The sequence below is a fragment of the Coenobita brevimanus genome, chromosome 104, assembly GCF_032717465.1.
Source record: "Coenobita brevimanus isolate Jiangsu-jjx chromosome 104, ASM3271746v2, whole genome shotgun sequence".
Classification (NCBI taxonomy): Eukaryota; Metazoa; Arthropoda; class Malacostraca; order Decapoda; family Coenobitidae; genus Coenobita; species Coenobita brevimanus.
This window is the reverse complement of record NC_137057.1, coordinates 18,398,515-18,410,459: the sequence shown is the minus strand read 5'-3', so window position 1 is coordinate 18,410,459 and position 11,945 is coordinate 18,398,515. Positions and strand designations below refer to the sequence as shown.

Sequence of the window (11,945 nt, the reverse complement as noted above, 5' to 3'; positions counted from 1 at the left end):
TCACTTCATTGTGTTTATAAAGGCCTCCTTAAAAAATAAATAAATAAATAAATCACTCATCAAATCCATAATGGTGTACTGCACATCCTTAGCTAATGTCATCAATCACTCTTCTGAAAAATATAAAATCACAGGAGGCATCAAATTAAAAAACAGAATCTGGGTGATCTTAGTTTGTTCTTGCTGCAGTCAGATACTCTCACTGAACTTTGGAAATCCCTCTCACACCAAAGAGGCATATTAAACTATCAAACCCATCTTGTTTGAAAATTCTGTCCTTAGGGTGAATTAAATACAGTGGAGCCCCATGATTAGCAACAACTTCCTTCATGGTTTCATGGTTAGCGGTGGCCTGCAAATATTCCCAAGCACCAGGTTTTGTGCAAAATCTCCTCCGTTTGCGGCGAGAAAAACGTAAAACCCGCTCGAGGATGAGGAGTTCTGTAGGTTTGTGCAGGAGCGGCAGACACAAGAGATGCAGATCAGGATGGATGTGTTGTGTGAAGAGGCAGAGGCAGCAGAGGCAGAGGAGGGTGGAAGTGCAGGAGGTGGCAAGATGCAGTAGCCTTACCACCTGTCTCCGATGTTACACCCCATCCCTTCCATTAAGCACCTCACTCCAGCCTGCCAAGTGAATTTCCTTGCCTTTTATGTACTTTTCATTAATACTAGTTTCCTTTCTGGTGTGATCAATAAATTTCACACAGCATAAATGGGTTTCAGGAGGAGTTGGCATGGGACCCGGAACCAATTAGCCTATTTCCCAAAGGATCAATGCCCCAACTTTAGCAGAGAATGAAAGACTGACTAAGAGGGTGTATGTAGGTGAGGTGGAGGGAAGGAGAGGGAGGGGTAGACCGAGGATGAGGTGGAGGGATGGAGTTGAGAGGTATATGAGGGAGGGGGGGGTGAGTTGGGGGGAAGGTAGTCAGATGGTGGGTGACAGAGTGACTTGGAGGCGTTTTGTCTGCGGCCACCCTTTGAGGGATTAGGGCGTCGGGCTATAGATATATATATGGTTCGTGGTACTTTTCACGGAACCAATTAGGTGTGAAACGCAGGACGCCGGCAAGAAAATGAAAAAGAAATATCCCGAGTTCAATGAGTTAAGCTGACAAAGACTTGCAAAATTATCAGCAATATATTTCACACAGACAGACACGCACTGGATCCTGTTCACCTTGGGATACGATGTTGCTAACTGAGGAAATTCATATCTGCAATAAGCAACGTTGGGTCTGGTTAGTACTTGGATGGGTGAGCTCTTGGGAACACCAGATGCTGTTGGCATCCCTACGTGTCAAGTGGGGTTGGTGGGGGATTAGTGCCCCTCCCTGTAAAACAATTAACTCTAAGCCCTTGGCCACCCCGTTTGGGATACATGGCGTCTGGCAATGAATGAATGAAAACATCTAGCCAATCACTACCACTACAATCACCATCATCTACATCTCTTTTCTCACCTGAGGATTGGGGTAAGATAGGGTCCTGGGACCATGGAAAATAAGAAAAATATTATAGGAGAAACTAACCAAAAGTCTCACCACCTGAAGAGGCCTCATTCTCATTCACTCATCATTCAGGCCCTTGGAATCCTGACTCCTCATAGGCAAGCACATCCACAGTTATACACTTCTTACCACTGAACAGTTTGAGTAAAAGATATAAGGTACGCATCCTAGGCTCCTTTGGAAACTACAAGAATTTCCATAAACACTGCAGCCTACTCATCCCAACTGCCACACTCTTCAAATGTCGTTGCCTGATTAGGAGAAGAGAGAGAGAGAGAGATAATCATGATCATAGTCATACGATCCTTTATTCCATCATCAGTATCACAGTTCAAACATCTGAATGGGAGTGATCAGTTGCCATGGACTGATCCAGGGGTGTTGCCCATTACGCCCAGCCTTCCTCACACTGAAGAGTAGCATACAGTAGTTTACATACACAGACTATATCTCTTACTGGCTTTAATGTTTGCCTCACCCATACAGCTGTGATACAAGCCATCTTTGGTTGACAAATATTACTCTGTTGGTTGAGAGAAATGGGATGTCATACCTTATCACTCCATCCATCCATTCCACCCATCATCCAATCCTATGTTACCCCATGAGAAGCGTAGGAGCCCGGGGCTAGGCAAACTGACCCTGACATTTAAGATCAGAGTGACCAGCCTCACCCATCCCTGAGTGGCATTACGTGAGCAATACATCCCCAACCACCCTTTGGATATAAACTGATATGGGCAACACCTCAGAAATATTCCCGGATCTGACCCTGGTTACTACCCCTGAGTAGCATTATGTGAACAACAAACCCCAACCACCTCTTCTGTTTAAAACTTTAAGAACTACATCTAGTTGGAGTGCCCAAACACAAAGGCTTATTCAAAAATAAGTATTTTTAAACTACTTACATTTATATTTCAAGGTAAGTTAACATGAATGTTGTACATTTCTTTACATCAGGCTGGAGAGGGTTACCTTCATGTGCTGGCACTGATAAAACTCAGTGGCTATCCTGCTCTGTTATACAATCATCCCTCAACATTCTCCCCATGCCCTCAAAGGTGGACAGAGAACCATAGGAGAAGGGCAACCTCAGCCAGTGACCAGCTATGTTCACACTCCAGATGAACCTGAAACTAGAACAACAACCAGTGAACCTCAGACCAGGGATCATACTCTCATTAGCTGAGCAAAGTTTTATAGCATCACTTCCTCGTCTATTTAATTTGCACATAACACTTTACTATTCTCCTATACATCAACTCTGGAACTGTCTCCCTCTGTCTGTATTTCCTGCTGCCTATGATCTCCAGTCTTTCAAAGGCAGTGTGTCCAGGCATCTCGAAATGAATGGATCTTGAATTTGGCTCTCTATTGTATTTTGTTTTTTTCTTGGAGGGAACTGTTATTGCAGGCTCATGGCCTTTGGTTCCTTCTTCCTCACATAAAAAAAAAATATATATATATGCCTTCGTAACACTGACACAGACTGCATGAATACCACTCGACTGAATATTTAATGTGCCATATGGAGAAATAAACTGATGAGGAAGAGGTGCTGCACAGACACTCAAGTTGATAAAATTATGGCCCAGAATAAGTCCCAGTCATGAAATACAGCCAGTCTTTAATATACGTTAGTGACGTACTTCAAAATATTGCTATTAATTTTTCTACAACCAGTACTGTAAGCTGAGAAATGAACCAGACTGCTGTTATTATGGTACTGTATCATCATTATTATTATTATTATCAACACTGTTGGGAAGTTGTTGAATGCTGTGAAGAGTATGTACGATGGTGCGAAGGCTGCAGTGCGTGTGGATGGTGAACTAAGTGAATTTTTATCCTTGAAAGTTGGGTTGAAACAGGGATGTGTCATGTCTCCATGGTTGTTCAATCTGTACATGGATGGGGTAATAAAAGAGGTACAAGGTAGGGTAGTGGAAGTTGGAGTGGCCCTGGTGAGAGAGGATAGTGTTTGGAAACTCCCTGTACTGTTGTTTGCAGATGATACTGTGTTGTTGAGTGAAGACGAAGGGGAGCTGCAAGGCTTGGTGGATGAGTTTGGGAGAGTGTGTAAGAAAGGGAATCTAAAGGTGAATGTAGGGAAGAGTAAAGTGATGGTCTTTGAAAGGGGTGAAGTCAGTGAATGTACAGCGAGGTTGGATGGTGAGGAATTGGAAAATGTGAGTACGTTTAAGTACTTGGGTAGTGTGATGAGTAAGGATGGAGGTTTGGAGGGTGAAGTGCTTGAAAGGGTACAGCAGGGAAGAAAGGTTGCTGGTTCTTTGAAAGCAGTGATAAGAAACAGGGAAGTGAGCATGGAAGTGAAAAAGTTACTACATGACAGTATTGTGATACCAACTCTAACGTACGGAAGTGAAGCTTGGACGTTGTTGGAAGGACACAAGTCAAGAGTGAGAGCAGTGGAAATGAGTTATTTAAGAGGAGCCTGAGGAGTCACATGGAGAGACAGGCTGACGAATGAGGATATAAAGGAGCGTTGTGGTGTGGATGTGGATGTGATAGGAAGCGTTATGAGGAACACACTGAGGTGGTTTGGCCATGTGGAGAGAATGGAGGGTGAAAGACTGACGAAGAGAGTGTATGTGAGTGAGGTGGAGGGGGGAAGAGGGAGGAGGAGGCCGAGGATGAGATGGAGGGATGGAGTGGAGAGGTGTATGAGAGAGGGGGGTGTGAGCTGGGAGCAAGGCAGTGAAATGGCAGGGGACAGGGCGACATGGAGACGTTTTGTTTGTGGCCACCCCTTACAGGATTAAGGCGTCCAGCAATAGACAGATAGATAGATAATGTAGAAGGCTTTATAGAAACTCATCCTCTGTGATACATTTTGCATACTGCACTTAACATTCTCTAGTACGTTATATATATAGTTCAATAACACTACAGTTTGCACCAATATCATACAAGAGGCTACTGAGGTGGAATATACAGAATACATTGCAAAGGAAGAATACATTGCAAAGGAAGAATTGTTATGAAGACTGCAAAGCCCCTCAGAATATAAAATCACACAGCAAGAACTCACTGCATATTAGGCAGAGCTTCGGCTATGACTGGGGTTGGGACTGCTGCTTCTGTAACTGGTGTTGCTGCATCAACTGGAAGTGCTTGGTCTTGATGGCTTCCAGTTCGTTGACGCGGGTGCGGGCGTGATCCAGCCGGTGCATGGCCATCTGCAAGGTTTTCTGCGAGTTGTAGCTTGATCCCTCATGAGCCTGACCTGTACATAGAAGAAGAATTAACACTCTCAGGCGTGAACCCATCTGAGAGAAATATAAACTATACCCTGTCCACTTTAACATGGCTTAAAATTGCCATCTGTAATGTCTCCTGAGGATTACACCTTCGCCCCTCATGAGAGGACAATATTCATCCATTCATTCATTGACGAGGAAGTGATGCTATGTGGATGAGAGAAAAATGACGACCCGTTCACTTCAACAATGCAAGAACTAATTACTCCCTTCATTTTGGTTTGGCCATGTAAAGAGAATGAAGAGTGAGAGACTGATCAGGAGAGTGTATGTGAGTGGGGTGAAGGGGGGGGAGAGGGAGGGGGAGGCCGAGGATGAGATGGAGGGATGGAGTGGAAAGGTATATGAGAGAAAGGGGTGTGAGCTGGGAGCAGGGCAGTGAAATGATTGGGGACAGGGTGACATGGAGGCAATTTGTTTGTGGCCACCCCTTATGAGATTAATGTATTTGGCAACAGATAGATAGACAGACAGATTTTGGTGACATCTTTTATGCAGTTCATGTTAACTAGGCATAAACCTCTGTCTCTCCACCTTGAATGCTGAGTTATAACAAGAAATTAAAACTAGCGTATGATGCTAATTACAAAGAAATCCTATGGAATGGATGCCCAGCCACAGAACTGCTTTATTCTGCCACTGAAATACACAAACTTAGATGCAAAAGCACAAAATTCTTTATGTCTATCTATCTATCTATCTACTGCCAGACGCCTCAATCCCGTTAGGGGTGGCCACAAACAAATCGCCTCCAAGTCGCCCTGTCCCCCGCCATTTCACTGCCCTGCTCCCAACTCACACACCCCTCTCTCATATACCTCTCCACCCCATCCCTCCATCTCATCCTCAGCCTCCCCCTCCCTCTCCCCCCCTCCACCTCACTCACATACACTCTCTTCGTCAGTCTTTCACCCTCCATCCTCTCCACATGGCCAAACCACCTCAGTGTATTCCTCTTTACGCCATTTAAGTGAATGAACTACAGGTATAGGTGGACTTGTGTCTCTCAGCAATATCCCTCAAAAATAACCTGTTCTCCATGGCAGCATCCAGCACTCACCTGTAGACACCTGTGTAAGATAATTAATCTGCTTGGCCAATTCAGTCTCCACATTGGTCAGTGTCTGGCGGAACTGATTGACGTGGCTCTCCACCTGCTTGTTGGCTGGCTTGTCCTTGCTTAGTTCAGTCAGAGCATGACCTATGGGATAAAATATGGCTTGATTTAATACACACATCTCCATACCACCTTGAGTACACCGCTTCCCGTCCGATCAGCGAAGTTAAGCAACGTTGGGTCTGGTTAGTACTTGGATGGGTGACCGCCTGGGAACACCAGATGCTGTTGGCATAAAGTTCTCCCTACGTGTCAAGTGGGGTTGGTGGAGGATTAGTGCCCCTCCCTGTAAAACAATTAACTCTAAGCCCTTGGCCACCCCGTTTGGGATACATGGCGTCTGGCAATGAATGAATGAATGAATGAATCTGGGTTGGTGGAGGATTAGTGCCCCTCCCTGTAAAACAATTAACTCTAAGCCCTTGGCCACCCCGTTTGGGATACATGGCGTCTGGCAATGAATGGATGAATGAATGAATCTCCTCAGTGCATAAACCAGAAGACAAAGAGCAGTTACCATGCACAGAACATCTCACAGCATAAATACCGAACTCTCATCTTAAATGTAGGGACCAACTGCCTAGCCCCGGGCTCCTATGCTCCTCATGGGGCAATGTAGGATTGGATGATGGATGGATGGATAATATAAAGGTAACAGTTGTATAACGATACAGATCAGTGGTGAATACATCAGATTTATAATGGAATACTGTACTGTACATGGTATATACAGCATACAAAAATTATTTATTGTAGCTATTCCTTTAAGGCTAAAAGCTTCCCTTCAGATAAATAAAACCATATGATAGCCAAAATAAAATGCCATTATACACAGAACATATATAATACTGAAAATAGGTACAACATACGATCTCTTCCAATAAGCTATAAAGACTATAATTTCATTATTTTGGTATGTATGGTGAAAATAAAAGATTAAGTTAACTAGTCTATATATCTATCTATTGCCAGACGCCATAATCCCGTAAGGGGTGGCCATTTGTCTTCGAGTTATTTCTTTTATGGGGAGGGGCACTAACCCTCCACCAACCCACTTGTTGACACGTAGGGAGCACGTATGGTTTGGTTTAAAAGTATCAGCAACATGCACCCTTACTGAAAGAATACCACCGGTATTTGTTTGGCGGGTATTGTACAAGTGGTTTGGCCAAACGTGCACCCTTGAATGGTATAAACAAAGACACGAGAGGTAACGGACGTCTGAGCATGGGAACCCCCCCCCCCCCAGAAGCAAAGGACACCATTAACATTAACATTCTCAGGCCTCCCCTCCCCCTAAAGAAGAAAACTCTCTGGCATTCAGTGGTTTGGAATACGATACATGCACTAGAGTTGCCCTGACCATAAGAGTGTCGATCATGATAGTACTGACACTCTTGGCTGAAAAAAATTATCCCACATTAGTTGGACATAATACTAGACCTGTTCTGACCATAAAAGGGTAATATCAAATTAGGAATGTTTATGTAAAATCTCTCAAGCTATGATATGTTCCGCATCCATGGGAAATTCATAAATAAATCACTTAATTCATCAACTAATGACAATAATAGGGCCCTAACAAAAAAAGCTATGCAGGCAAAAGCAAATGACTTACAGAGAAAGCTCACAAACCTGTATGCATAAACAAGATGACTCAGCATATACAGAAGCTACAATACACCTTCAGTATAAGCTACAATTTTTTGAGGCTATGAAATCAACTATACATTACAGAAAAATTGCCTGTTAAAGCTCCTTTCCTAACCATGACTGCAATTTGTCACTTTACCCTAAGGCACAATACTGGCACCAACTGCATGGAAACAGAACTGTCATACTTTGGAACATATCCCTGACTTACAATGAGGATCCAGGTACATCTTATCATACTATATCATTTATAAAGACTCCAACGTGCTTCCGTGTGTCAGCCTTGGTCGCCTAATGTCGGTTCTCCACGCTGCTCAATCTCTGGCAGCCTCCCTATTCAGTCCCCTATCTCTGAGGTCACACTCTAAGACCTCAACTCAGGTCATTTTTGGTCTGCCTCTCGCAACCCTACCCCCGACACTCACACTTCTCACCCAACTGTCATTCTCCATCCTCTTAACATGCCTAAACCATCTCAATCTACCCCTCCTCACCACAACACCAACACATTCCTGTCCCATCCTTCCATTCAACTCCTCAATTGCAATCCCAGCCCCAACAGGCCTCTTATTCAAGGACTCACACAACACATTCACCTATTTAGGCCTATTGTCATTTCAGCAGGTTTGAGCCTATGAGTACCCTCTGAATTAGCAAAAAAAATTGAAATAAAAACCAAGAAGACAATATACATTACACAAAACTTAACTGTCCTGTGAAGTGTAACTGTAACTCCCAAAGCCAACTTGATGAATGTGATTACTAGAAAACAGATGAGAATTTGAGAGAGGTATATGACAGAGGGGGTGTGAGCTGGAAGCAGGGCAGTGAAATGGTGGGGAACAGGGCGACATGGAGGTGATTTGTTTTGCGGCCACCCCTTACAGGATTAAGGCATCTAGCAATAGATAGATAGAGAGTCATTTCAGACAGTCAAGGTTATTTTGGTGGATTTTTCTAACTAACCTAACTTAATTAATCTAGTCAACCAAAACTAGCCATGCAGATCTAACCGAACTAATGAACACTGATAGATGTAACCTGGTAAATCTCCGGAGATCTATCTATCTATCTATTGCCAAACGCCTTAATCCCATAAGGGGTGGCTACAAACAAATCGTCTCCATGTCACCCTGTCCCCCCGCCATTTCACTGCCCTGCTCCCAGCTCACACCACCCTCTCTCATATACCTCTCCACTCCATCCCTCCATCTCATCCTTGTTCGGAGATACACCCAACTAAAAGACACTGAAATTAATATGTTTACTTCATGTTTTTGGGAAGAACAAGCAATTTCTCTTCTGCAAATATCCATCAGAAATGGTTTGTTATGCACTCAGTAAATGAAGAAGGGGAAGGTTAAAGGATAAGACTGTCTGAAACTCCAGTAAATTTTTAGCTTCGGACATCTCGGGAATTTTGAAGTTTTGATTCGTTTTTTTGGTAATTTGGACAAATCTAAGACACGTTTCTTCTATGGCATTTTTGTCGGAAATTATTTTTATTTTACTCTTCAAGAAAAGTCTATTACTATCTCTCTATCTATCTATAGCCCGACGCCCTAATCCCGCAAAGGGTGGCCGCAGACAAAACGCCTCCAAGTCACTCTGTCACCCACCATTTGACTCCCCTCCCCCCAACTCACCCCCCCTCCCTCATATAACTCTCAACTCCATCCCTCCACCTCATCCTCAATCTAACCCTCCCTCTCCCTCCCTCCACCTCACCTACATACACCCTCTTGGTCAGTCTTTCATTCTCCATTCTCTCCATTACAATTGTCTAAAATACTGAAAGATCGGATCAAAATATCATAATTCCCGAGATGTCCGAAACCAAAAATTTACCGGAACTCCAATAATGCTGAAAACTCAGGGTCAAGAATCACAAAGTTTTAACACAATCCCACATACAACTCAAATTTTACTAGTCTATGCTGAAAGAACATGAAATTGTGTAAGTTGTTTCCACACACTTCTTTCCTAATTACTCCTGAGAAAGATGGCATATTGCTGCAGTTTGGGACAGTCATATATCCTGATTAAACTAGTTGGTTGGGTTAGGTTAAATTACATCTATCTGTCTATTTATTGCCAGATACTATAATCCCGTAAGGGGCGGCCATTTGACTTTACGTTATTTGTTTTATGGGGAGGGGCACTAACCCTCCACCAACCCACTTGTTGACACGTAGGGAGCACGTATGGTTTGGTTATATGGTTACCACCCAGCGTTGTAAATGGTTTCTTGGCTTACAGGAAACCATTTGGCTTGTCACTCAATGTAAAGCCACCTGTAAAGGAAAGAAAAGCAATAAGAAGTGACAGGAAAGATGGGAGAAATAGGAAGAGAGGAGGACAGGCACAGAAAAAGAATGATAAAGGCTAAGGAAGAAGTAGGCAGCACTACATCAAGTGAGTGGATGATGGTGAGAAATAGGAAGAGAGGAGGGCAGGCACAGAAAAAGAATGATAAAGGCTAAGGAAGAAGTAGGCAGCACTACATCAAGTGAGTGGATGATGGTGAGAAATAGGAAGAGAGGAGGACAGGCACAGAAAAAGAATGATAAAGGCTAAGGAAGAAGTAGGCAGCACTACATCAGGTGAGTGGATGATGGTGAGAAATAGGAAGAGAGGAGGACAGGCACAGAAAAAGAATGATAAAGGCTAAGGAAGAAGTAGGCAGCATTACATATGGTGGGTAATTAAGGTTCATTTAGATATACTAGGCTAGTTAGGTTAGGTTAATTATTAAAAACCATCAGAAAAACATTGACTATCTGAAGCTGCAAATTAAATGAACAAAGAATATAATCTCAATAGTTTCTTCCTAGAGCCAGTGAAACTTACCGATGTGATTATTTGAAACAACAGGAGGCACTTGATTTTAAATTCTCCTCCTCCCTCCTATTGATAAAGTTAAAACTGTAAATTAATTGAGAATTTGAAGACTTATCCAGCAAGGGCAAAATTACCCTACGTGGAAGAAATAACCCAACACTGACCTGCCGCCTGTAGCACTGTGGCGATGTCCTTCTCTATGTTATCTAATGTCTGCAGGCGATCCATAGGTGATGTCATAACGTTTCAAAATCACACAGAAAATAAATTCTTGGCCCTAAAGGCAAATTATCCCTTGTGTGAGGAACACCGCCGCGTCCTCTCGTGTTGTCGCTCTTTGTCGCTTTCGGATATTATATTTTTTTCGGCTGATGGTTTCTTTACAGTGGCTGTACTGTTACCGTATTTTTGACGGTCGATTTGTACATATTGTATTTTAATTGAGCGTTCAATGCTATATTTGGACAAATATACAAATGAAGCCAGAAATAGGCCTATTGAGACGAAATACTCTTTATGCGAATTAACTACTGTTTGTTTACATGTCATAGACCATCTGGGATTTAGTATTGAAGTTAATCTATTGCAATGAAGGGAACCTGTAGGCTCACAAAAAGTCAACCAGTATTAAACCATCCGTACTGTGCTGGAAATCGAATCTGAAACACTAGGTAAGTCAGGCCTCAGAGGTTTTTGTCACTACCGGGGGTGCTTGGGGGTGAGATTAACAACTTGGTCGGATTCTCTCTCATTGCCAAGCCGAAAGCCGCTCGTCGTTGAACCCTACTGTAGGTCAAGAGAATTAATCTTGACCTAGGTCGCACGCCAAGGAAATGGGGAGAAACAAAGAACAGGGAGGACACAGGTGAGAAATACTGGTATTTATCAGAACTAAAGAACAATATGGAATGAGGGATGATTGACGTATTATGGAGTTTACCAAGTGTGGAAGTTTAGGCATAAGGGCGTCATGGAGGGTCAGCGGGGGCAGTTCCCATAGATATATCTATGGCAGTTCCCTCCACACAGGTTTTTTAGGGGGGCTTAGCTGACATGATTTACACAGAACACATGGTATGTGCGATAGTTCAAGAATGTTAAGATTGTATATATAATATATATGTAGGCTATATATATATCGCATGTATACAGTATATTGGAATCGCGTGTATATATATATATATATATATATATATATATATATATATATATATATATATATATACATATATATATATATATATATATATATATATATATATATATATATATATATATATATATATATATATATATCCATGAGTACAGTATTAATGTCTTGAGGATGAAAGGCCACCCAGACAGAATGGAAACGATAGACATTGTGAAATGGGTTTTGGTAAATTAATTTGAAGGAAGGAAGAGGCGAGGGAGGAAGGAAGGCTATATAGGTGGTGAGTGAATGAGTGAGAAAAAGAAGAGAAATGGATGAAGGGAAAGAACTGACTCGGTGACTCATGACGGAACTGCATGGAAGAGATTTGCAAGAAGAAATGAATG

The 11,945-nt window shown here is 42.6% G+C and overlaps 1 protein-coding gene and 1 pseudogene across 3 annotated transcripts in view; one reads left to right on the top strand and one right to left on the bottom strand.

Annotated features, from left to right (window-relative positions):
- Positions 1-10,739, bottom strand: part of MED11 (mediator complex subunit 11) — a 427,497-nt gene extending 416,758 nt beyond the window's left edge. Inside the window, exons 1-4 of one of the 3 annotated variants that reach the window (XM_080285101.1) lie at positions 10,571-10,739; positions 5,856-5,996; positions 4,567-4,761; positions 1,893-2,650 (exon numbers count right to left, since the gene is read on the bottom strand). In XM_080285101.1, the coding sequence (XP_080141227.1) occupies positions 4,589-4,761; positions 5,856-5,996; positions 10,571-10,646 (390 nt within the window). In that variant the 5' untranslated portion in view covers positions 10,647-10,739 and the 3' untranslated portion in view covers positions 1,893-2,650; positions 4,567-4,588. Of the gene's footprint in view, positions 1-1,892; positions 2,651-4,477; positions 4,762-5,855; positions 5,997-10,570 lie in introns of those variants that run through there. The other 2 variants (XM_080285102.1, XR_013900194.1) reach the window with 2 other exon arrangements.
- LOC145416138 (5S ribosomal RNA) lies at positions 6,028-6,146 on the top strand (annotated as a pseudogene).
- Positions 10,740-11,945: the final 1,206 nt, after the last annotated feature.